Here is a 25,822-nt window from a genome sequence, read left to right on the forward strand (position 1 = left end):
TCCTCTCTATTGAACAAAATTCATGGGAAACAGCCACTTGGGAAGCTGACAGCAAGGTGCTTTCCGTTCCCCAGTTACTCTTCTACCTCCCCTCGCCTGAAGGGGCCACGGCCCAGAGGCTTAGCACTCACCTCATTGCCTCTGTGGCTATGCCAATCACTCTTGAGATGAGAGGAAGAAACGTCTGCATTAGGGCAAGGAGGCTCCTCTCTTCCCAGCATCCTCTGCCTCTTCCCGGCGTTGGGTCCTTTTTCTCTCAATGCTATTGAGAGAATAGGCGCACCTATTGAGAGAAAAAGTGCAGAAGAAGCCCTTCTGCACTTCTCCTTTTTCTCCTTCGGGGAGTGCGGTATTTTCCAGAGGCTTTCCCTGAGGAGCAGGTCCCATAAGGTAGTCAAGGGAGCTTAATCCACCCTGTGTTTTTTGGTCCAAGCCAGTGGCTCTGAGAGCTACACCTGTGGCTCAGTGAGTTAGCTAGATGTGTGATTCCAGCCCTTGGATGCAGACAGGTGAGTGTTCTGTAAGTGCCGTCGGCCTTCCACATCCGTGGGTCCCGCATCCATGGAATTATGTGGGGTCGGCCAACTGGATCACATATATTCAGGATGCAAAAAATAAAAATAACAAGACAACAGTAAAAAACAATGCAAACAAGAAACAGTACAGTGTAAGTTATTTACACAGCATTTACGTTGTTCTAGGGTATTATAAATAATCTAGAGAGGATTTTAAAGTGTATAGGAGGACCTACATAGGTTGTATGCAGATATACACCATTTTATATCTGGGACTTGAGCATCCTGGATTTTGGTATCCATCAGGAGCGTGGACCCTATCCCTGATAGGGTTACTGAGGGTAACCACTTGAATCTCTCAGATCCCCATTGGGGCCCTTAACTTGGAGGACAGCCTCCTCAGTTTCCCCAGTTTTATATATATATGTATATGCATACACACACACATTATGTATACACACAGTATATATATATATGTAAATTATTTGTATTTTTTTTTTTTTTGGTTTCTTTTTGGGAGGGAGTCTTACTTTGTCACCCAGGCTAGAGTGCAGTGACACAATCTTGGCTCACTGCAACCTCCGCTTCCCAGGTTCAAGCAATTCTTCTGCCTCAGCCTCCTGAGTAGTTGGGATTACAGGCACCTGCCACACCCAGCTAATTTTGTATTTTTAGTAGAGACAGGGTTTTACCAAGTTGGCCAGGCTGGTCTTGAATGCCTGACCTCAAGTGATCCACCTGCCTTGGCCTCCCAAAGTGCTGGGATTACAAGTGTGAGCCACTGCCTCCATCCTGGTTTATATATTTTGAAAAGGTTGAGGGAAAAAAAAGAATATGCCACAGAGACCGTATGTCACTGACAAACTCTAAAATATTTACTGTCTGGCTCATTATGGAAAAGTTTGCCAACCCCTATTACTAGTTATTCCCAAGCCCAGCTTGTTACCAGACAGATACCTTGATGTATGTGATTCAAAACATACAAAAAATGATTCTGTGCTCAGATGAGCTAAAAATTAAATTTGCTTCTCTATCTTTTTAGAGACAGGATCTTACTCTGTCACCCAGACTGGAGTACAGTGGTATGATCATAGCTTTCTATAACTTCAAATTTCTGGGCTCAAGCTATCTTCCCATCTCAGCCTCCCAAGTAGCTGGGACTACAGGTACATGCCACCACATCCAGCTTATTTTATAGAGACAGGATCTCGCTATGTTTCCTGGGCTGGTCTTGAACTTCTGGCCTAAAATGATCTCCTGCTTTGGCCTCCCATAGTGCTGAAATTACAGGCGAAAGCTATAGCACCCAACCTAAATACGTTCCTTTAGTACAGAACTTCTAAGGCCTTATTCCAATAAGTGTTATAAGTGTTTGATGTCCTTATTGTGTACCAGATACTCCACTGAGTACGTTACATGATTTCATTTAATTCTTACCAGCACTGTGGTGGCCAGTAGCTGTACCCCCATTTCATAGATGAGGAGACTGAGGCACAGTGTGGTCTTGACCAACAACCTTCAGCCAGTCATATATAGTGAGAGGGTAGGTATTGTTGCCATTTTATAGATGAGGAAACTGTCACAACATGAAATACTTCTCCAAGTCACTAGAGAGTGGCAGAGTTGGAGACAAAGCCATCTGAGTTTGGAGCCTGTGCTCAGCTTTTAGCACACACTGATTTCCAAGAATTGCTAGGACGTTTCTCAATGCACTTGACCATGGGACTCTTTCCAGAAAGCCTCCAGGACTGAAATTCCTCCAGACAGTTTGGGAAGCACTGCATGCGATGAAGCCATCAGCTCAGCTCATCCCCTGTGCACTCCACAACGCTGGGGCTCTGCACACGGCTCACCTGTGCCAGGTGCTGCCAGTCAGCGGTGCTGTGCTGTTTCCGCAGCAGCGTGCATCCCTTATTGCCCAGCCCACTTCACCTGGCGGGGTCATACAAACCACCCACTGGTATTGTCAGCACATCCATATAAGAGCATCTCCATAGCGTCCTCAATAGAACGTTATCCAGGAGAAACCGATAGTCTTGATTAACCTTTGTAATAACACTCCCTATTTGGAGGCACAGCAATAGGTGTGAAGTACAGCTTTGTACCGTTGTACACTGTCAACTAGAAAATAAAACAGCGCACTTGAAACACCCTTGCCCTCTAGCAAGTCAGGGAGAACCAGGATCCCATCTTCCCACATAGAATGATGGAATGATAAGAAAATGAGGTCTAAAATATGTAGAAGTAGAAATAGTCTGTTTTTCTGTGGGTTCTGTTCCCCAGATGGGGCTTAGGAGGAGAGGCGGACTGGGTCTGCTCTCCAGGCATTGGTGGGTTTTCTTTTTCAGCAAATTTGGGTGCTTTTTTTTTTTTTTTTTTTAATAGCAAAATCAAAGGCTTTTTCCATTTGGAAGCAGAGTTGGGGCTTTCGGTCAAGGGGTGCCCTGGATTTTCCTCCTCAGATCCTTGTCAACTCCCAGTCACTTGCTCTCACCTGCCTCACTTCCCTCCAGTCCTAAGGCTCTCAGGACAGGCTTCCAGCAGCATCACTTACAAAGTTAGCGCCAGGAGAGGAAGCAGAGCCAAACTCATGGTGAATCAGTCATAGTGACATTTTCATCATGAGTGAGGATGAACAAAGACCCTCATGCCGATTCTTTCATCTGTGCATTCGAATGTAAAGAACACACTTGCGTGTGTGGCTGCCATTGGTAGAGATCTGTTTTTGCCCTGTTTGATTGATAGGGAAAGCTGTTCAGCCACCTGTTTTGGACCCAGCTGGAGACATCCCACTTGAGGACTCAGTCAGGTGTCCTTGTGCTGACTTTCTGATTCCTTCTTCTTAGGTCACATCAGAAGACATGAATTCAAGTATCAAGACGTTTTTTTGTCCCAATGACACCTACAATGACATGGCCACACTCTTCTTCAACCCCCAGGAGTCTGCCATCCTCCAGCTCTTCCACCAGGATGGTGGGTATCTGCACTACAGCCCATCCCTGGTCAATTGCTGTCATCTCAGACACAGCCAGGCTTGCCCTTCATTCTGAGCAAGACCAGGACTTCTTTGTAGTGCCCATCCAGACAAAAGATCGGTTTCTGCCTCCAGTGTTGGAAGGAGAGCCGGTGTGGGGTATGGGCGGACCCGGTAGGTCTGGTGGGCCTTGGCAGGCGTCTGGTAGAGGGACTCAGGCCGGTTCTTCCCTTGCAGGTACTTTCAGCCCCATCACTCTGGCCTTGTTCTTCGTTCTCTATTTCTTGCTTGCATGTTGGACTTACGGCATTTCTGTTCCAAGTGGCCTTTTTGTGCCTTCTCTGCTGTGTGGAGCTGCTTTTGGACGTTTAGTTGCCAATGTCCTAAAAAGGTATTCTGTGTGTACGTGTGTGTGCACGCGTGCGTGTGTTCATGCGTCTGTGCCTGTGCATGCATGAATGTGCATGGGCACAAGAGTGTGAGCTCTAGGTGCCCCTACAGCCTGTCAGAGTGATTCAAAGCCATGTTCTCGGTGTTTTCCTTCACTAGCTACATTGGATTGGGCCATATCTATTCGGGGACCTTTGCCCTGATTGGTGCAGCAGCTTTCTTGGGCGGGGTGGTCCGCATGACCATCAGCCTTACGGTCATCCTGCTCGAGTCCACCAACGAGATCACCTACGGGCTCCCCATCATGGTCACACTGATGGTGAGTACACTCCCTCCAGGCCTCCGACAGGCTCAGGGCCAAGTTCACCCCACAGGACCTATTTTTAGGTCTTCCTTTTGTGTTTCAGGTGGCCAAATGGACAGGGGACTTTTTCAATAAGGGCATTTATGATATCCACGTGGGCCTGCGAGGCGTGCCACTTCTGGAATGGGAGACAGAGGTGGAAATGGACAAGTAAGGCCATGATTTTGCTCATGTCCCAGTTTCAGAATGTGCAAGCTCTAAGGCCTAGGGAATGTTGGTATTAGGGTAGGAAACAGTAGCTCACATTTCTTGGGCTGAAGGAGGCAGCACACCCATTCCTGAGCCTGTGTGAGAACGTGGGGCAGCCCATGGGCTGGGGGCTGGGGGACAGGGAAGGGGACATGGGCACTGTAGGGACTGCCGTGGGCAGGGCCGCTTCATGGTGGTTTGGCTCCCATGGCATTCCAGTTAGATATGAGGTGAGGTCTCTGGATCAAGTTTGTGATGTGATCGAATGTTTCAACTAAGGGTATGCCAAGCCCCAGAAGTGAGAATAGCCTGTTTCACATGTGCCCACCAGAATGCCCTACTGCCAGCCGTGATTATTCTGGGCATAATCACCTCATCACCCGCCTACTAATCCACAGGTACCCTGGGCTTTCTGTGTCTAGATAGCAGGCAAGGCCCTTACAGCTAACGCAGGGGCCAGCAAGCCATTTCTGTGGAGGGCCAGACAGGAGGCTGTTTTCAGCTTTCCAGGCTGTATGGTCTCTGTCACGACCACTGGACTCCGCCATTGCAGCAGGAAAGCAGTGAGCACGATGGACTTGATCTGTGGGCCATGCCCTGATCTAAATGGGGACCCAAATGTTGTTGTTGTTGTTATTATTATTATTATTATTATCATTATTTGAGACAGGATCTCACTCTGTTGCCTAGGTTGGAGTACGGTGGCATGATTATAGCTCACTGCAACCTATGCCTCCCAGGCTCAAGCAGTCCTCTCACCTCAGCCTCCTGAGTAGCTGGGATCACAGGCGCGTGCCACCACGCCTGGCTAATTTTAAACATTTTTAATAGAAATGGGGTTTTGCTGTGTTGCCCACTGGTTTCGAACTCCTGGGCTCAAGCAATCCACCAGCCTTAGCCTTCCAAAGTGCTGGGATTACAGGCATGAGCCACCACGCCCAGCCCAGATGCTGTTTGTAAATGCTGCAGTACAATGAGCAGTTCAGGGGCAGTATGAGCAGTGTGCTGCCGGGTACTGGCGAGGGCTTGGCCAGCCCCTGGGCCAGCAGAGGGGCTTCTTGGGAAGGGGATGTTGCTGTTGAGCTAAGGGATGAGCCAGGGCCCACTAGCATGACACAGCAGGGCAGGGCATTCCAGGCGCGGGGAACAGCATGTGTGAGGAGATGGAAGTACAAAGGAGCGCATTGGGTTTGAGGAAGAGCTGGGGCAGTTCAGAAGAGCCCCCAGCGTGGTCTGAGCAGGGATGGAGAGCCAGCATAGCTTGCTCCCACGGGCCTGCAGGCGCTATCACGAGACTGGATGGCTTCCCCTCCTCCCCCAGGCTGAGAGCCAGCGACATCATGGAGCCCAACCTGACCTACGTCTACCCGCACACCCGCATCCAGTCTCTGGTGAGCATCCTGCGCACCACGGTCCACCACGCCTTCCCGGTGGTCACAGAGAACCGTGGCAATGAGAAGGAGTTCATGAAGGGCAACCAGCTTATCAGTAACAACATCAAGTTCAAGGTAAAGAAAATGGCATGAGAGGAAAGGTGGGTGAGAGTCCAGCGGTCCCCCATTTCACGTGGCTTAGAGCTTTGCCCACCCCTGTCTGGGGTGGAGTTACTGGCTCTCAGGGGAAGTCAGCACTATTCTCATCACACGCGACAGGGAGGGCAGATTTGACAGGAGGGGCGGCTTTATCTGGCCATCAAGACTTGTGTTCGTTCTTGCTGCAGTAAGCATGTGGACAGATCTGTTTTTCAAGTCTGCAGCTTTTGTGGTTTATTTACTGTGTAAGAGTATCAGGGAGAGTTCTAGAGATGCCAGCAACAGAAATGGACTTGGACCTACTTAAGAAAGAGAAAGAAATCCATAGGAAACCTCAGGACTGTCAGTTCAGGAAAGCTGAAGGACCAGAACCCGTGTGCTATGGGGACCAGGTGCAGGATCTAGCGGACATCCCTCGGGTACCAGGAGGAAGGAACACTGGCCTTGGGTTCCTCCTGATTCCGATTCAGAATCCAGGGAGAGGGAGCATCCCGTTGTCTCACTTGGGTCAGATGCCACTCCTTGGCTTTGGGGGCAGGCACGTTGATTGACAGTTCTACCAAGACAGGCTATAGGAGACGGGTTGTTCCCCTCTGGAGAATCAAGCTGCTCTTCCCAGATCAAAGGAAGCCACGGAGACTGGAGCCAAGTCCTAGGGTTCAGGCGCCTTTGAACCCCCAGCCCCTGAGCCACTTCTTTGAACCTCAGCCCCTTTAAGTTCCTACATCTGGATCTGCCTCTGACCATCCCTGTCACCCAAATCCTTAAGCTCCGTCCATGCTGCTCTGTTCGTTTGCTCACGCGCAGTAGCCTGTGGCCTCCCCACCCACAGAAATCCAGCATCCTCACTCGGGCTGGCGAGCAGCGCAAACGGAGCCAGTCCATGAAGTCGTACCCGTCCAGCGAGCTGCGGAACATGTGCGATGAGCACATCGCCTCCGAGGAGCCGGCCGAGAAGGAGGACCTCCTGCAGCAGATGCTGGAGAGGAGGTGAGAGCGGGGGCCCCAGCTGCCCGCAGGGCTGCACACGGTGGAGTCAGCCCTTGGCTCAGATGTTGCGAGGTGGCTCCTGAGTTTCCTGGGAACGTTGGATAGGGAGCAGGCTGGGAACATGGATGAGAAGTGCTCCTGCTGAGGGTATCCCAGGCAGCATCTGGTTTTTGTGTAACAGATACACTCCCTACCCCAACCTATACCCTGACCAGTCCCCGAGTGAAGACTGGACCATGGAGGAGCGCTTCCGCCCTCTGACCTTCCACGGCCTGATCCTTCGGTCGCAGCTTGTCACCCTACTTGTCCGAGGAGTTTGTTACTCTGAAAGCCAGTCGGTAAGTCTCTCCGATGCAGAAACCAGCCAGGCCAGGCCTGATGAAGCTCGTGAGGTTGGGCGCTGCCCAGCTGGCCATGGACAGAGCCATGGGGAAAGCTGAGTGTGAGGCACGCGGTGCAGAGTAGAGTTAGGGGAGGAGTCGCCACAGCCAGGTGGCAAGAAACAGCAGCAGTTTATTCCTTCATAGTTCAAGACCAGAAGTACAAAGTTTAGGTGTCACCAGGACGGCGCTCTCTGGGCTCTGGGAGAGGAGCCGTCCTCGCCCCTTCCTGATTCACAGGAGTTGCCTGCAGTCCTTGGTGCTCCTGACTGAAAGCAGTCCCCATCCTCACCTCTGTTGTCACACAAATCTTCTCTCCTTTCCCTAAGGACACTTGTCACTGGATTTGGGGCTCACCCTAATCCAACATGGGCTTATCTGAGCTCCATCACATCTCCTGATGCCCTGTTTCTGGAAAGGTCGCATTCATAGGTACTAGGGCTTAGGACTTGGCCATACCTTTTGAGGGGGGATACATTGACCACCCTGCCCCAGCCACTTAGCACTTTTCTTACTTAAACTTCCAGGTAACCCATTTGCATCTCATGAAGGAAGGAAGGGAGTACAGAGAGATAGGGGACTTGCCCACAGTGCCACAGCTAGGACCTGGCCACAGACTGGGTGTGACTGGGGAGCTCTCAGACTCCCTTGGGCCCAGGCTGGGCAGATGCAGGCACCAAGGGAGGGACTCCGGGCTGACCCTGCTGGCCGTTGCTGCCCGAGCATGACAGTGTCTTGGTTGGAATTGCAGAGCGCCAGCCAGCCACGCCTCTCCTACGCCGAGATGGCCGAGGACTACCCGCGGTACCCCGACATCCACGACCTGGACCTCACGCTGCTCAACCCCCGCATGATCGTGGTGAGAAGGGCCCCCTGGGCCTGTCCCACGCGGAGCTGCCCCTTCGTGCTGTTGGTGTCTCAGGCAGCCAGTGACATGCGTGTGGTCTCTTTGCAGGATGTCACCCCATACATGAACCCTTCGCCTTTCACCATCTCACCCAACACCCACGTCTCCCAAGTCTTCAACCTGTTCAGAACCATGGGCCTGCGCCACCTGCCCGTGGTGAATGCTGTGGGAGAGGTGAGTGGCCCCGGCCCTGCCCCCACCTTCGAGAAAGGATCCCCCAGACAGGCGCTGTTTGTGCATCCAGGCTTCTCACCAGAAGCAAAGGCATCCCATCGGGAGGGGAGAGGATGGCCAAGCGCTGCGGCTTTGAACCCCTCTCGGCTTCTGTGCGCTTGGGACCCTTTCCCCTGTCTGCCAGCAGATGGCACCAGCGTCCTCCTGGCTGTCCTTTCCCGCCAGAGCCCTACCTCCACTGGGCTGTGTCTTCCTCCTGAAATGTTCTTCACTCCAGACCACGTGTTCCTTGCTTCTCCACCTGTGTGGGGATTCGCGCATTAGATGAGAGTATTTCAAGCAAAGTACTTTGAGCTTTACAAAGATCAAACACAAATTATTGCTGCAAACTTTCCTTTTTTCTTTTTAGAAATTTGTTTTCTTATTACACAAATATTATTTCACTGTAGGAAAATACAGAAACACTTATGAGCAAAAAACAAGCGAAAACCAAACCGTCGTCCCTACCCTATGGGTAGCCGTGGTAACTTTTCAAAGCTATCCTCTCAGCCTTTTGTTGTTGTGGCTGTTGTTTTGAGACAGACTCTCGCTCTGTCACCCAGGCTGGAGTGCAGTGGCACGATCTCAGCTCACTGCAGCCTCGACCTCCCAGGTTCAAGCAGTTCTAATACCTCAGCCTCCTGAGTAGCTGGGACCACAGGCATGCACCACCATGCCCAGCTAATTTTTGTATTTATGGTAGAGATGGTGTTTCACCATGTTGCCCGGGCTGGTCTTGAACTCCCGAGCTCAAGTGATTCACCTGCCTCGGCCTCCCAAAGTGCTGGGATTACAGCATGAGGCACCACGCCTTGTCTCAGTCTTTTTTCTATGCAGCCTGACCCTGGCATCCGTAGTGTGCTCTTACACAGGTTTTAATTACAGCAGGTTAAATTGTGTCCTTTGAAATGTAATTGCCAACCACACTGACAGAGTCCTAACATCGTTTATGACGTGGCTTTGGGGTTCCCAACAACAGTGACACGTGGGAACCACTTAACGACCAAATGACTGTAACAGAGACTCTCATAGGTCACTTTACAAGGTGGTGAGTATGAGGCGTGACAGGGGTCATAATCTCAGGAGACTTCAAAGGCCCCTTCCATTGTCTGTCTGCAGCAGGCTGGTCATGGTGGGAGCTGAGTGCTGAGCACGTGTCCTGTGGAAGGACATTTTAGTTGAGATGCTAGCTGGCCCAGGCCCTGTTTGGAGCTAATAACCTTGTCCCCTTGGCCTCCAGTGTGTGAGCCCTCATTATCTGTTTATCCCAGTCAAGCTGTGTCTGGCCCCGCACTGTCCAGGCCTGGTCTGCTGTCCCTCCACATTCCGTGACAAACTAACAGGGTGGCTCCTGTCACTCCTGTTTTCGCAGCAGGTTTTACCCTGCAGGTGACTTGGGCCTTCTTCTCTTTGCCCTAGATCGTGGGGATCATCACACGGCACAACCTGACCTATGAATTTCTGCAGGCCAGGCTGAGGCAGCACTACCAGACCATCTGACGGGCCAGCTCGCCCTCTCCTAGGGCTGCCTGGGGAGGCAGCTCATGCTCACTCCGGCTAGCACAGCTGGCTGGGGCTGTTCAGGGCATGGAAGATTCCCGCTCATCCACTCTCTCAGAAAGCCCGGAGTCATCAGACACCTTGCTGGTCAGAGGTGCTGGGGGTGGTTTTCAACCATCAGAGCTTGGACTTTTCTGACTTCCCCAGCAAGGATCTTCCTGCTTCCTGCTCCCCGTGTTCCCACCCTCCAGTGTTGGCACAGGCCCACCCCTGGCCCCACCAAGCTAGAACCAGAGGTGGAATCAGGCAGACCCTGGGCTGCACTCTGAGCGGTGTTCCCGGCCGTCTTTGCTACCTTCCTCGAGATCCCGGCTGTTGCCTTAAATGTGTGAGAGGGACCTGGCCAAGGCAAAAGCTGGGGAGACACCAGTTACAACATCCAGTTAATGACCAGATTTAGGAATTGGGCGCTGAGAAAATTCTCCATATTTCAGAGAGGCCTTCCCTTATTCGGGACTCCTAACACCGTATCTTTGCTGGTTTGTTTTAAGGGAAAGGTTCTGCTTCCTGGGTATGAGCAGAGGCTCTCGTCTTGCCCCTGTGGTTTGACTCTCCTTAGAACCACCACCCACCAGAAACACAAAGCATTAAAATTCACACTAATAACCCCTGGGTGATACATCTGATGTTACGATCAGATTTACATCTACTCTAGTTCTTAACATTTCCCCTTTATCTCCATTTGCAGGTTTTTCCTAGTCTCCGAGTAACATGTTTCTATCCCGATCCTTTTCATTTCCTTAAGTTTTGATCTCCGTCTTCATGATGGAGCAGCCAGAGCCCAAAGGATCTTGGCATCACCCACCAAAGTTAGCTAAAAGCAGGGCACTCCTAGATGAAACAGCTTTACTGAACTCTGGGGAATGGTATCATTGATACAGAGGAAGCACTTCTGAGCCAGTGACCACTGAAAGGTACGTGCTATGATAAAGCGGATGGCCTATTTGAGGAAGAGGATGTCTGCCCCTCACAAACACCTCTCTCCTCCCTGCACTAGCCGTCCCAAGCTTACATATACAGGCCCTTCAGGAGAGTCTCCCACGCCACAGGAAGGGTGCGTGGGGAGGTTCTTCCTGCCAGCACGTGCTCGGGAGTTTCACATGAAGCAAGGGAACCACCCCTGTCATTCATTCTTCTCCAGGCTGGCCAGCCCCCTCTGACTAGGCACCCAAAGTGAGCATCTGGGCATTGGGCATTTGTGCTTATCTTCCCCTACCTTCTACATGCCATCTCAGTCCCAGCTGGCATCGCTGGGGCAGACGTGCTTTGGCTCAAGATGGCCTTCATTTACGTTTAGTTTTTTTTTTTTAACCATGAGGTTGCCCACGGGCCTCGGTGCCTGGCCCTGGCAGCACAGCTCTCACAGGCCCAGCACTGGGCGACCTCCTTGGCCAAGGCTACCTTTCACCCTGGGGTGGGCATCAGTCCTGGCTCTGCCAGTCCAGGTCTTGCACTTAGCACACTCTGGGGAATAATTCCACTCCAGAGAGGGGGCTGCTTCGAGTTCTTTTCCAACTGACTGTGGCCCTTTCCATTTCCCCCATTTTCTTATCTCTTTGACCAAAATTACTTTGACTTCTAAATGTTTCTGCCTTCCAGAATGCACCTGACATGTGAAAAGGGGGATGATACTCCCAGGAAATAGTACAGGAAATCACGAGGACCAAAAAGGCAATTCTTATTAAATGTGTTCGGCCAGCTGCCGCTGTTTTATGGCAGTGTTCAGAGCTTGATCACGTTATCTCTTCATTTTACTAAAAAGGAAACCAATTGTCCACGTCAGGAGAATGGTGTGATCACCTGTCACAGACACTTCATCCCCTCTCCCTGCCCCTTCTCGGAGTTGGCAGAGCTAACGCCCAGCAGGAGGACCCTGGCCTCTGGAGGGCCGGATCAGCAGCCGCTTGCCTCGAGGCTGACCCGGTGAATGTTGTTGGAATTCATCCCTCGTGCCCATCCTGTTGTGTTTAAGTCACCAGATATTTTGTTCCCATGAGTTTAGCCCAGAGATAGACAGTAGAATGCAAATGCCTCCCTCCCCTAAACTCACTGGACGGCCGCCAAGGAGGCCCCAAACCCAGGCCCCATGCAAAGGCACATGGTTTCCTGTTCTCTCTGCATCTGCCGTTTCCAGATAAGTCCAAAGACAACAACTTCTCCACTCGTGACAGTAAACTGTAAGCCTCGCTCCTTCCATTTCTGTCCATTAGAATTCAGCCTTTCAGCATCTCACCCATTAGCAGCCCCATCACCGAGTGATAAAGCGCCCCAATCAAACAGATCCTTGGATGGGGATCCTGCGGGTGGCTAGAGGTGGTGGTTTGTGTTTCGTCTGCGGCTCGGCGTCTCGTGGCTCCTAGGCAAGGTGACTGGGGAGCGGGACTGAGGGGTCCCTGGCCCTGGCTATGGGACCTTATGCCACGGAATGATTTGCTCATGACCCTGCTTAACAGTTCCCAGCTGGAAGGGACACTTTCTGGACCCAGCCCTCTGTATGACATTTGTGATGCAGAATTATGCACTGACATGACCCTGGGTGACAGGAAGGCCTCTCCGGCCCCGCAGTATTGACGTGCAGTATTGCCCCACAGCTCTGCGGACCTTGGCCATTGCCACCGTTGCAGCTTCCTTTTTCTGTTTGCACTGTTGGTTTGTATGATGTGAGCTAATTCCACTGTGTATATAAATTGTATTTTTTTTAATTTGTAAAATGCTATTTTTATTTGAACCTTTGGAACTTGGGAGTTCTCATTGTAACCGTAACATGTCAGAATAAAATGTCTTCTGTCTCCTTTAGCCTTTTGTCTCCATGCTGCTCTTTCTTTCAAGGGAACTTGGTTTTTATTTTATTCCCCATTTCTGATGTGTGAAAATTACACTAGGACGTGGTTTTATTGTCTCAGAGCTCTCCCTATGCAGCTGCCCAGCAGGGCTCTTCATCCACGGGAGTCCATTTCTCTGTACCAAGCAGCAACCTTAATAAGAACGGATTTCATCCTGTGGGTCTTAGTAGAAGTCAGCAGTATCTGTTTCTCCCTGATAAGCACTCTTCCCGATCCTGTCCTCTAGAAACCATCTCCTCCTGCTAGCAACAGCGTCCTGGAGCAGCAGATGGGGAATCCATTCTATTAGGAATTTTCCCCTCAAGCAGATGCCCTGATGTCCAACCAGAAGAAGTGAAACTGGCACTGGGTCTAGAGTGGTGAAGACCCGTGGCCAGCTTCTGTCGCTGCCATCTGCCATTGCGTTTTGGTTGCTTGCTTTTGGTTTTGCAAGAAGCATAGCCTCTCTCCGTTTGATCTGCTTCGAGTCATCATTCCATCAGGGACAGAAACAATTGCAGTCAATTCAGGCCCCTGCACCTAGCCCCAAGTGTTCTGGAACTCCTGGGGTCATGTGTATTTGTCATTTCTGTTCAATGAGAACTCCCTGTGTTACGGAGATTCCTTGGGAATGGGCCCAGCTGCTACTTCCCCTGCTGGTAACTCGTAACACTAATACCGTGCCAGACCTCTGGAGCCAGGTTTGGGCCAGCGCTGTCTCATGTCGCTCATAGCTTCATCCTTGTCATTCTCTGTCTGCCCCCCCTGTTTCTGCCCTTCAGTGTGTAAAGCCCAGATAGGGAACATTTTGATTGGAAGTGGTTAGATGAAGCTTTTCCCCCACCTCCACCCCCTCCCAGCAGTTCACTTGGACCCTCCCACTTTCCTCTGCAAGGAGCAAGTTGCCACTTCGTTTCCTCTTTTCCCAATTTCTGGACAAGACCAAGGCAATTTGACCAACATTTAGGGGGCATCAACTCAGAGTGCCAAAGGGGCATTTTCCCTCAAATAACTTGCAGTCTAGGGACGTAGACACAAGCGATTGCACGCTGGCAGCTCGTGTTGTGTGCTACTATTACCGTTACATGTGAAATGCTGCCTGTGAAGACTCATTGTTACTGGGCATAAGGTATCAGGGAAGAAGTGGTGCTCACATGAGCTTTAAGGAATGAGTACAATGTCCTCAGGAAGACCGGAGGAAGGAAACCCAGGTGAAAGGAACAGGAGAAATAAGGGCACAAGGGTACGTGTGGGTGTGGGGTGTTGGAGTGCCATAGAATCTGATGAGGAGGGTGGGGTCCATGGGGTAACAGGTGGGAAGACAGGTCACTCTGTTTAAGGTGAACTTCAACCCTGGTTTTTTGTGCTCAGAACAATACCCTTTTCAGGAGCAGATAGAAAAAGCCTGCATCTTCTCCAGTGGTTCTTATCTTAGTAAAATACAAGCCCAGGCCCTTTGGACCTGAATTAGTCAAAGACTATGGCTATTTTCTAAATACTTGTTAGTACACCAAAGGCACATAAACTCAGAGTTTGTCTGCATGGCAAACCTGTCTTCACTGTGCTCAGTTTTTATTATATTTTTTAAACAAGTCTCATTCTGTCACCCAGGCTAGAGTGCAGTGGCATGATACCAACTCACTGCAGCCTCCACCTCCTAGGCTTAAACCATCCTCACACCTCGGCCTCCCAAATAGCTGGAACTACAGGTGCACATCACCATGCCTGGCTAATTTTTAATTTTTTTTTTTGTAGAGATGGGGTCTCACTCTATTGCTCAGGCTGGTCTTAAACTCCTGGGCTCAAGTGATTTGCCCATCTTGGCCTCCCAAAATGCTGGGATTACAGGAGTGAGCCACCATGCCCGGCCTGCTCAGCTTTTAAACTCAACACTCTGCCTACTCTTTTCAAAACTAAAAAGTACCATTAACTTCACTGTAGCATCTCTCTTGAAATGTATCAGAGAGAATCTAATTAAATACTCTCATTTTCTGAATGTCCCCCTCTAAAAACAACAAAAACCTCTGTAACCAAAAACCACTGGGGGTGGAATTTGAGGCCTCCCCAACGACCCACAAAAAAGGAGGGAGAAATGAAAGGAAGAAGAAAAATTGAGCATTTGTTTTTCTCTGACAAAGAGCAAAATGACAAGGAAAATCAAGCTGAACTCTCCCCAGGCGGAAGAAATCACACCAATGCGGGCATCTGTCTTCTGTCCATGGTGCTGAAATTTATTCACTTTCAAACCACTTTCAGTAACAGGTGAGGTTCTACCTTAAAATTTAATGCATGGGGTGGGAGAGGCGAGGAAGCCACAATCAAACCACTTCATCTACAGTTAGCATAAAATATGAGAAGTGTTGACAGGAAGCTGCAGCTTGGATAGGATGATCACAACTCCAGGGCAATGAGATGACACAAAGTTGCAGGAGAGACCCCAGGGGACAACAGTCTCTTGCCGTCTGCCCCAGGGCCCAGCCCTCCTTGTCCTCCCTGGCTGTTATCTTCGGTACTACAAAGAGAACACAGACATATCTGGCCTGGTGACCTGGCTGTACTGGAAAAGTCAGCTTCATGTATGAGCGTGCCCATCCCCTGAGCTTGATTACTGACCACCTTCCCACCAGCCCCCATTCCAGCCTGATGACTCTCTGAGCTTCATGAATTGATTAGCAAGTCACTCAGCAGAGTAAATGTCACTTAAGTCCTTCGGGATCTTGCAGTTCTGGAGAGGAACATGAACTGCTAATCAGTCATGCAAAGATAACTTGGACCTATGAATATTTTAATTTCCCAGTGCTAGTGGCAGTCACTTTTTTTTTTTTTTTTTTTTAGCATTTTCTCAGCACACTGTAGCTGAGGATGATAGACGGTGTGTCCTGACACCTATGGGGCACTCACGGTGTTGGGGCAGAAACTTCAGAGGGAATAATTCCTGCTAAAGGTGTCTCCCAATAGTGTTCATCCCATCCCATTTCCATCCCCAGTTCCTCTTACCCGGAAGCTGTTACAGCCCAGTCCGCTCTGGGCTCCAATTCTGTCCATCCTGCCCCCAAAGCAGCTGGATCTCCGCAGGCTCCGCGGGGCAGCAAGCAACGCCCTCAGCTTGCTTTTTAGGAGCGCAGATCGATCAGAGGAGTCCCAGGGGCCCCGCCCGAGGGCACCCCCATCTCTCTGGGCTGGGCTGACATCCCCAGTCCAGGGAGGCACCTCAGGGAGGGGGCTGAGGGCAGCCCCTGCTTCTTCATTCTGCTCACTGAGCACTTGTGGGGGCACGACCTCATCTTCTAAAGGCATCTTTTCTTCCAAGTGGTCCAGCAAATTCTTTACAAATGGGAAATACAAGGAAAGGGATAAGCCTCATTGACTTGGAGAAAATCAAGAGGAACGAGAACAGCATCAAAAGCCCCCTGGCCCCAGACTGCACCCACTTTCCTGGCCCTACCTTGAAATCCATCAGGTCTGCATTGGACACGGCATTGTACACGGGGTTAGCAATGGTCTGACCTGGAAGCTGGAATGCCAAAAAGAGGAGGAAGCTCACGGTTACAGTGGAGAAGGAGCCCATGCTGGTGTAGTCAAGGAGCGATCCACTGCTTGCTGCTCTCTCTCTCCCCTCTGGTTCCTCTCTGGTTCCCCTCTCTTGGCCTACGTCCGTCCCTGTCTCCGAACTGCCCAGCGCCTCCTCTTTTTATAGTCCTCCCAACTCTTCAAGCACGCAGGAAAGACAGAACCCTCCCCATTCTGTCACTTGCAGTGATAAAGCAGCTGAGTGAGAAGCCAGCAGGAGATGCCCTTTTAAAGTTATCATCCCACAGGGCTTGTCACAGCCCCTCTGCCTTGGGCAACCCCAACAGCCTCCCAGACCCTCCGCTGCAAGAGCCGAATTCTTGCTGATTTGACTCAAGAGGTTCCCACTTCAAAGGTGTGGGAAGAGCAAAAAAGAGTCCTTGGTTATCTCACCGCCATGCCTCAGGATTCTTTCTCCTCGACACTGGTACCCATGCAGAGAAACAGAGGGTGACATTTGGCTGCTGCCTAGCTCCCCCAGGCTTGTCTGTGGCTCAGCTGTCAGGGCCTCCAAATAAGGGCGGACAGGAGAAAATGGCAAGCAGCCAGCAGCCCGAGACAAATGAGTCCAGATGCTCCAGCTGGCCTCACACCTGCCTCATCTGCCACGTGGCCTAAAACAAGGCCGCCCTCACCCCTGGCCGTTCGTCCCTCTCCATGGTCAGATGAAAGAGAGTTATATGAAGTCAGCCAAGAACCAAATGTGATGAAGCTCCTAAGAATTCAACCCCCAAACAGAAATATCAAGAAAAGCCGGGGGAGCACAAGCATCCTCTCTCTAAAGCTCCTCCTCCTCCACGTCCCCCGTGACCCTCCTCCAACATGCTGGGGGGATAGGCTTCGAGAACGCAGCCAATTTCATTTCATCTCTTGCAATTTATAGACACTCAGACTGGTAACGGCCCCCTGCCCTTCCTGGACTTGTGCCCATGGCCACTTGGTCAATGAAGGGAGGGAGGTGGGAATGAAGGCGGTATAGTCAGTTTCCCTCAATGCCCTCCACCTCATTCCCTGAGGCTAGGCAAGTGACTGAGCCACCAAGGTCACAATCTCCCTGACCCCTAAAAGAGAAATAACAGGCAGCGAGTCTGTCTATAGTGTTTGTTTTTTGTTTTTAGGTTTCTTTTTTTTTGGTTTTTTTTGAGACAGAGTCTCACTCTATCACCAGGCTGGAGTGCAGTGGCATGATCTCAGCTCATTGCAACCACCGCCTCTCAGGTTCAAGCAATTCTCCCGCTTCAGCCTTCGGAGTAGCTGGGACTACAGTCACGCACCACCATGCCCAGCTAATTTTTGTATTTTTGGTAGATATGGGGTTTCACCATGTTGGCCAGGATGGTCTCAATCTCTTGACCTCATGATCCACCCGCCTCAGCCTCCCAAAGTGCTGGGATTACAGGCATAAGCCACTGCACCCGGCCAAGTCCGTCTATGTCTAATGAATGGTCTGTTTGCTTAGCACTGAACTCAGTGTTAGCCCTTATCTTTCAATGCAACGTATACTTGGGGAAAACACTAAATTTGATGGGTCGAGAGGCCTGCACCATAGCCCAAAACAAACCAGCTGCATACATCTTCATGGCCTTATTTTCCTTGTGTGTAAAATGAGAAAGAATGTAAAAACCGGCTGGGTGCAGTGGCTCATGCCTATAATCCCAGCACTTTGGGAAGCCAAGGTGGGCAGATCACCTGAGGCCAGGAGTTCGAGACCAGCCTGGCCAACATGACAAAACTCTGTCTCTACCAAAAATATAAAAATTAATTGGGCATGGTGGCACATGCCTGTAATCCCAACTACTAAGGAGGCTGAGGTACAAGAATTGCTTGACTGTGGGAAGCAGAGGTTGTAGTGAACCAAGATGGTGCCACTGCACTCCAGCCTGGGCAACAGAGTGAGACTTGGTCTCAAAAAAATATAAATAAATAAAGTAGAAACCTTCCCTGCCTACCTTACAGGGTTGTTGTGGAGCCCAAGTGAGCTGAGAATGTGTGAACACATGTCAAGTGTGCAGTGCTGAGTCCCTGCAAGATGGCCATGATAGTTGTCGTTATTGATTGCTTATAACATGCCCGACACAAGGCTGAGAGCTTTATGGAAATGATTTTATTTTGATCACCATCCCCAGGCAGTAGATATCATTGTCCTTACTTACAAAGGCACAGAACTGAGCCTGAGACGCTATGCCACTTGCCCAGCGCCACTAAGTGCCTAAGTGGCAGAACCAGGACTGGAACTTCAGGTCTGACATTGATATCTTAGTCTATTTCACATAGAGTACAGCCTCTTCACCCCTTAACTGCATTCCCCAATTAAACCCTCATTCCCCATCTTTCAGATGCCTCAAGGGAGGCCCTTCACCTTCCCTGTGTCCCTTGGACTACAGTTTTGTGTGTTTACCAAGTCTGTGTGTGTTTGGCTGTTCTTCTGATCTATTTCTACACCGAATGTGTTTTAATCCACTCTTCGGAAGCTCAGAAAATGTGTGTTGAGTGATCAGCTCTGTCCTGTCCAGATCTGTCCTGAGCTGTGCTGACCTCATGATTGACTAGGTGGTCAGGGCGTTGTGCAGCCATAAAGTTGGAAATCAGGGCAGCAAGTGGCCGGAGGTCACAAGAGGTATCCAGGGTAATATTATTCTAAGACAAAAGCGGCCCTCTTTAGCAAGCCTTGGGGGATGTGTTCGGGGGGATCTAATATTTCACGGTGTGGTTAGAAGCAGCCTGTAGGAGTGAGAGAGAAGAAAAGTAACAGACACAGATTTGGCAATTGATTTGGGTCGGCCAAGCTCAACTTGAAATCTGAAATGAGTGGAATTCTTTTTTTTTTTTTTTTTAAATAAAGACAGGGTCTTGCTATGTTGCCCAGGCTGGTTTCGAACTCTTGGGCTCAAGTAATCCTCCTGCCTTGGCCTTTCAAAGTGCTGGGATTACAGGAGTGAGCCACTGCACCCAGCCTGAAATGGGTGCAATTCTAAGTAGGAGCTTGCGGGGCAAAAACCTCTCATATCCTGACGAGTCCCTGGAATGTGCTCACAGCTTAATTGCTCGGTTGGCAGGGTTATTATTAGTGAAGAGGATCCAGCTAGCACCCTCAGTGGGGGAAACGCATGCTGGTGGCGCGTGCGTCATACTGCCTGTCTCCTGGAGATGCCCTTTGAGATAGGCCTTTGATATGAGCAGGGACTTCCGTGGTGATGCTGCTCCTCTGTCCTGAGCCACTGCTGAAGTCTGTAGGTAGCCCAAGGAGAAGCGGAAGTCCCATCCAGGGTTCCAGAAAGAGAATTCCAGAATTTGCCCACCTCCTTTTATTAAAATCACTTGTCCTTTTGCAGAGTGAAACCGGAGTGGGAGTGAGTGTCGTCTGTTGGGTCTCTATTAGCCAGGCTTTTTTGCGGGATGCAGGGAGGAAATGGATATTCAGTTGTGCTGCCCTGAGGGCTTTGAATAGAACCATCATCTCCTGCACTAACAGAGCCCCGCAAAAACACAAACATCCTCAATGGCACTTTTTACCCCAGATCTTATTAAAGCGCAAACCAGAAAGCTGCTTGATGTAAAATTTCTCTTCATTTCCATGCTCCCACTCAGCCTGGGGGGATAATGTCGGGGGATCTAGTATTTAATAAGGTGGTTAGAAGCAGCTTGTGGGAGTGAGAGAGAAGAAAAGTAACAGACACAGAAAGCCAGGCCCACCCCCATCCCCACCTCTCCCACTGACTGAAAACTCAAAAGCCCTTTATTTCCTTATCACTGGAAGGACATCATCTTAGTCATCTGGTGGGTGGAGCACGGCAAATGGGTGGGAGAATCCAGAATCCAGGTGTCACCAGCTTCCGGCCCAGAGTTTGTCTTCATGATTCTCCGGGGGGATGCCGTGGGCTGCCGCAGGGAGCCCCAGAGTGTGCAGCGTCAGCTGCGTGCGGAGCTGGCATGACAACCCCAACGCATTCATGGCATGAGCCTCTGACACCCAGATGGTCCAAAGCAGAAGCCCCAGTTGGGAGAAATTGGTGCATATTTAGGGATGATCACTGCTGACTTTGAAAATGATATTTTGTTTCTTTGGTATAATATGGAGGTACTAGGGGCTGAATCTTGAGGACAGTTTCCCTAGAAAGCAAAGCCCAAGGCAAAAGGTCACTTGCTGAAGTTTTGTGGGGGTTCCTATTCAAAGGAAGCAAGAGTGAGGGGGAAAAGAGTGAGAATGTTTTAGTAAACTACTGCTGAGTGACAAGTCACCCCAGACTCGGCACCGTGGCTCAGGCCTGTCATTCCAACACTTTGGGAGGCCGAAGCAGGAGGATCACTTGAGCCCAGGAGTTCAAGACTACCCTGAGCAACTTGGCAAAACCCTATGTCTACTAAAAATACAAAAAATTAGCTCAGTGCGGTGGTGCATAACTATTGTCCCAGCTACCCTGGACGCTGAGGTGGGAGGATCACCCAAGCCCGAGAGGTTGAGGCTGCAGTGAGCCATGACCAAGCCACTGTACTCCAGCCTGAGTGACAGAGTGAAAACCTCTCTCAAAAAAACAAAAGCCAGGCATGGTGGCTCACACCTGTAACACTAGCACCTTGGAGGCTGAGCAGGAAGATCTCTTGAGCCCAGGAGTTCAAAAAACAAAACAAAAACCAAGTCACCCCAAACCTTAGCAACTTCACACAATGCGCGTCTATTCCCTCATCGTCTCTGTGCTCTGTAGATCAGGGATCTGGCCCTGCTTGGCCTGGGGCCGCTGGGCAATTAAGGCATTGACTGAGGCTGCAGCTGTCTCAAGGCTTGGCTGAGGGAGGATGTGCTTTCAGGTTCACTCCTGCAGCTGTCGGCAGACGCCGCAAGTCCTCGCTGGCTGGTGGCTGATGCCAACATCAGTTTCTTGCCACATGGGTCTCTTCATGGAGATGCAACTGTCTTCTATTAGGTCCAGTGAGAAAGAGAGAGAAGTTATGAAGAAGCCACAGTCTCTTTGTAACCTAATCTCAGAAGTGACATCCCATTCTTCATGTCGTGCTGTTCTGTGGCCCTTAGAAGTGAGTCTTGGGGCCGGTCGTGGTGGCTCACATCTGTAATCCCAGCACTTTGGGAGGCCGAGGTGGGCAGATCACAAGGTCAGGAGTTCGAGACCAGCCTGGCCAATATGGTGAAACCCTGTCTCTACTAAAAACACAAAAAGTAGCTGGGCATGGTGACAGGTGCCTCTAGTCCTAGCTACTTGGGAGGCTGAGGCAGGAGAATCACTTGAACCTGGGAGACGAAGGTTGCAGTGAGCCGAGACTGTGCCACTGCACTCCAGCCTGGGCGACAGAGTAAGACTCCAAGACTCTATCTCAAAAAAAAAAAAAAAGAAGTGAGTCTCTAGGTCTCACTCACACTCTGACTTGAGGCCAGGAGTTCGAGACCAGCCTAGCCAACATGGAGAAACCCTGTCTCTACTAAAAACACAAAAATTAGTCGAGCATAGTGGTGCATGCCTGTAATCCCAGCTACCCAGGCTGAGACAGAAGAATCGCTTGAACCCAGGAGGTGGACTTTGCAATGTGCCGAGATTGCACCACTGTACTCCAGCCTGGGCAACAGAGTGAGTGAGACTCCCTCTGCAAAAGAAAAAAAGAAAATATTTTCTGAATGATTGAATCAATGAGCTTGCCTTCCTCCATAGCTATCTGAGTGCCCATCACTGCACTTTGCCCTCCCCAGGCCCTTGCAAGGAGGCAGAGCTATGCTCTGAGAAGCACATGGATTCTTCTCTCTTTCTGAGGCAGAAAGAGCCAGAGCGGGAAGCCCGGAGTGGTGAGGCCAGTGAGGAATCTGGTGCTGCAATGTGGGCAGGAGTGGTGAAAGCCAAACCCAGGAAGGGAAGAATGAGGTGCAGGAGATGCTGTGAGGTAGGAGGCTGTGGGCATAGAGCCTGCTTTGGGTGGTCCAGTCAGAGAACAGAATCAAGGAAGATTCCAAGGCCTCCATTCATCAAGGGCGGGGCCCTGCAGGAAGGCGGACTTACTTGGGAGTGTCTTAGATTAAGTTCTCTTGAACCGGAGATAAGGACTCCAGTATTAGTGACCGATCTCAGGGACAATCCCAGGAAATGTCAGTGGAGAGTGGGGAAGTGACACAGGAAAAGGAGAAGTCACCACCTTATAGGTCCTTGTAGGAGGAGGAGGAGAGACACAGAGAGGGAAGATGGCCACATGATGTTGGAGACCAGGTTGGGAGTGATGCAGTCACAAAAAAGTAGAAGTGACCACCTCGGTCAAGAGGTACTTAATCCTCCTCCCACAGAGAACTCGGAACGGGTATAGGACATGTGATTCGAGGGAGATGGGCTCTGTTATACTTTGTTATTATTACTTTCATTTTTTAAAATTATTTTATCATATTATTTTTTTGAGACAGGATCTTGCTCTGTCACTCAGGCTGGAGTGAAGTGGCAATTTCAGCCCACTGCAGCCTTGACTTCCCAGGCTGAGGTGGTCCTCCCACCTCAGCCTGCCGAGTAACTGGTACTACAGACGTTCACCACCACACCTGGCTATTTTTTTTTTCTTTGATTTTTAGTAGAGACAAGGTCTCTCTGTGTTGCCCAGGTTGATCTCGAACATCTGAACTCGATGGATCCTCCCACCTCAGCCTCCCAAAGTGCTAGGATTACAGGCATGAGCTGATGCACCAGGCACAAGCTGGGTCTTTAAATACCAACTCCTGGCCAGGTGCAGGGGCTCACACCTGTAATCCCAGCACTTTGGGAGGCTAAGGTGGGAGGATTGCTTGAGGCCACGTGTTCAAGATCAGCCTTGGAAATGTAGTGGGACTCTCCATCTCTACAGAAAAATGATTTCTTTTAATTAGCCAAGACATAGCAGCATGCTACTGTAATCCCAGCTACTTGGGAGGCTGATGTGGGAGGATAGCTTGAGCCCAGGAGTTTGAGGTTATGGTGAACTATGATCATGCCACTGCACTCCACCCTTGGTGACAGAGCAAGACTCTGTATCTATTAAGAAAAAAAAAAGAAAAAGAAAATGCTGACTCCTGCCAGATGTTGGTTGGGCACTGCACTTCCTGCCAACCCCAAGGAGCTGAGTGGGCTTCGGCTGCCAGAGAAAGTCCTTAGGCAGAAAAGTGTGGTGCTGCTGGATGAAAGGAATGATGTATGTTGAAGCAGTTAGGTCAGGGGCTATGAGTCTCTGCTGAGGCAGAGACGGGGGAGCTAGAGGCAGGAGAGTGGGGGCCAGCATCCAGGGGCAGATGCTGAGTTTGGTTCTAGAAACGCTCTGAGGAGCTGTACCGGGCAGGCTCCAGATCCAAGGGAGAAATGGATCACTTGGTGGAATAAGATTGATTATTTAAGCTAAGGCAGTAGATGAAAAATCCTAGAGAGAGGCTGAGAGCTACAACATGAACAAAGACAAATGACCAAGCTCATGACTTGGTTTAGACCCAGCTCTGCAGGAAGAGAAATGCAGTTTTTTTTTCTTGCCACAAATCATTCTCAGAAGGGTCAAAGCAGCCATAAGAGGGAGGGGGAGGGGCTCAGTTCCTTGAGACTGTCCCAGGTGCAAAATCGCTGACATGAGATGAAGCATTCAGGCCCAACGCAGTCCTGACGTCTGTGACCTCAGTGCTAGAGACCTGAAAAAGCCAGTTCATGCTCTGTTGAAGTTTCTTCCGTCTCTGAAGCCAAGGACTAAATCTCTTTGTTCTGCATTCACCGACACATCTTTCTGGAAAGATTAAAATAACAAGAGGCCAGGCGCGGTGGCATACACCTGTAATCCCAGCACTTTGGGAGGCCAAGGCAGGTGGATCACTTGAGGCCAGGAGTTCGAGACCAGCTTGGCCAACATGGTGAAACCCCATCTCTACGAAAAATACAAAAATTAGCTGGGAGTGGTGGTACACACCTGTAATCCCAGCTACTCCAGAAGTTGAGGTGGGAGAATCGCTTGAACCCAGGAGTCAAAGGTTGCAGTGAGCCAAGATTGCACCACTGCACTTTAGCCTGGGTGACAGAGTGTGACCTGTCTCAAAAAAAAAAAAAAAAAAGGAGTTTTTGTAAGGACTATCTGACTATGCCTGGTACATGAATGAGGACTTTATGGATATTAACTATTCTAATTATTCATTGCTTTCCCTGGGTCATTAGACATGACTCATAGTTGGTGAAAAATTAGACATGACTCACAGTTAGTGAAAAAATAAGCTGCCCATAAAACCTCACTTTATTTATTTTATTCTCTTTTTTGTTTGTTTTCTGAGACAGGGTCTCTCTCTGTCACCCAAGCTGGAGTACAGTGGTACAATCACAGCTCACTGCAGCCTCCCCGCTTCCAGGCTTAAGCGATCCTCCCACCTCAGCATCCTGAGTACCCGGGACCACAGGCATGCACCACCATGCCCAGATAATTTTTTTCATTTTCATTTTTTGAAGCTATGGGGTCCCACTATGTTGCCCAGACTGGTCTTGAACTCCTGGGTTCAAGCCTTCCTTCTGCCTCGGCCTCCCAAAGTGCTGGGATTATAGTGTGAGCCACTGTGTTTGGCCTAAAACCTCATTTTTGAACAATTTTTTTTTTGAGATTATGGAGTTTCACTCTTATCACCCAGGCTGGAGTGCAATGGCATAATCTCAGCTCACTGCAAGCTCTGCCTCCCAGGTTCAACTGATTCTCTTGCTTCAGCCTCTCGAGTAGCTGGGATTACAGGCACACAGCACCACGCCCAGCTAATTTTTGTATTTTTAGTAGAAACAGGGTTTCACCATGTTCAGGAGGCTGGACTCGAACTCCTGACCTCAGGTGATCCACTGACCTCAGCCTCCCAAAGTGCTGGGATTACAGGCATGAGCCACCACGCCCGGTCTAAACAATCTTAATTTATGTCATTAGCTATTCATAAATCCTCAGTTGCAAACTGAGTTAAAATGATAAATAACACAAAAACCCACCCTCTAGTTCCCGCTCATTCAAAGAAACATCCAATGAGAACATCAGAAAGGACTTAAGAGTGAAGTTCGAGGCCAGGAGTGTGGGGCTGAAGAGTCAGAGAGCAGAGGCTCAAGAGTCACCTGGATCTCTGCTCAGTCCCCAGCACCAGCGCTTAGTGGCTGCGTGCTCTTGGGTAGGATGCTTGCTCTTCCTGGGTCTCTGTTTTCCCATTTGGAAAATGGGCATAATAATAGTGGACCTCATGGTGCCTTACCCCTCAGCTGAGCTGGGATTATAAATGGCATTGTGAGAAAGGGAATGGCATGAGACCCTTCCCAGGAATCTGAAAGCAGAGGAACTCAGCACAGTGGGAGGCCTGGATTGCAGGGTATGTGGGAAGAGGACCCATAAGAGGAGATGGACCCCCAACTGGTTAAGGCAAGGAGAAGAAAAGCTGATACAGCCTCAGGGGAGGGGCACCCTGGAAAGCT

General features: G+C 50.1%; 2 protein-coding genes across 3 annotated transcripts in view; one reads left to right on the forward strand and one right to left on the reverse strand.

Annotated features, from left to right (window-relative positions):
• Positions 1–12,810, forward strand: part of CLCN6 (chloride voltage-gated channel 6) — a 38,372-nt gene extending 25,562 nt beyond the window's left edge. The window contains exons 14-23 of one of the 2 annotated variants that reach the window (XM_021669842.2): positions 3,362–3,488; positions 3,727–3,880; positions 4,039–4,198; positions 4,287–4,393; positions 5,754–5,940; positions 6,797–6,954; positions 7,136–7,292; positions 8,086–8,193; positions 8,290–8,415; positions 9,874–12,810. In XM_021669842.2, coding sequence (XP_021525517.1) covers positions 3,362–3,488; positions 3,727–3,880; positions 4,039–4,198; positions 4,287–4,393; positions 5,754–5,940; positions 6,797–6,954; positions 7,136–7,292; positions 8,086–8,193; positions 8,290–8,415; positions 9,874–9,954 — 1,365 coding nt within the window. In that variant the 3' untranslated portion in view covers positions 9,955–12,810. Of the gene's footprint in view, positions 1–3,361; positions 3,489–3,726; positions 3,881–4,038; positions 4,199–4,286; positions 4,394–5,753; positions 5,941–6,796; positions 6,955–7,135; positions 7,293–8,085; positions 8,194–8,289; positions 8,416–9,873 lie in introns of those variants that run through there. The other variant, XR_002478379.2, reaches the window with a different exon arrangement.
• A 2,234-nt stretch (positions 12,811–15,044) lies between these two features.
• NPPA (natriuretic peptide A) lies at positions 15,045–16,529 on the reverse strand. The gene is made up of 3 exons (XM_012473665.3): positions 16,282–16,529; positions 15,834–16,160; positions 15,045–15,348 (listed from the first exon to the last, which is right to left on the reverse strand). The coding sequence occupies exons 1-3, from the start codon at positions 16,402–16,404 to the stop codon at positions 15,337–15,339; spliced, it is 462 nt and encodes a 153-aa protein (XP_012329088.1). The 5' UTR covers positions 16,405–16,529; the 3' UTR covers positions 15,045–15,336.
• Between the last annotated feature and the right edge of the window lie 9,293 nt (positions 16,530–25,822).

The sequence above is a fragment of the Aotus nancymaae genome, unplaced genomic scaffold (assembly GCF_030222135.1).
Source record: "Aotus nancymaae isolate 86718 unplaced genomic scaffold, 86718_ANA_hifiasm-v0.15.2.pri h1tg000053l, whole genome shotgun sequence".
Classification (NCBI taxonomy): Eukaryota; Metazoa; Chordata; class Mammalia; order Primates; family Aotidae; genus Aotus; species Aotus nancymaae.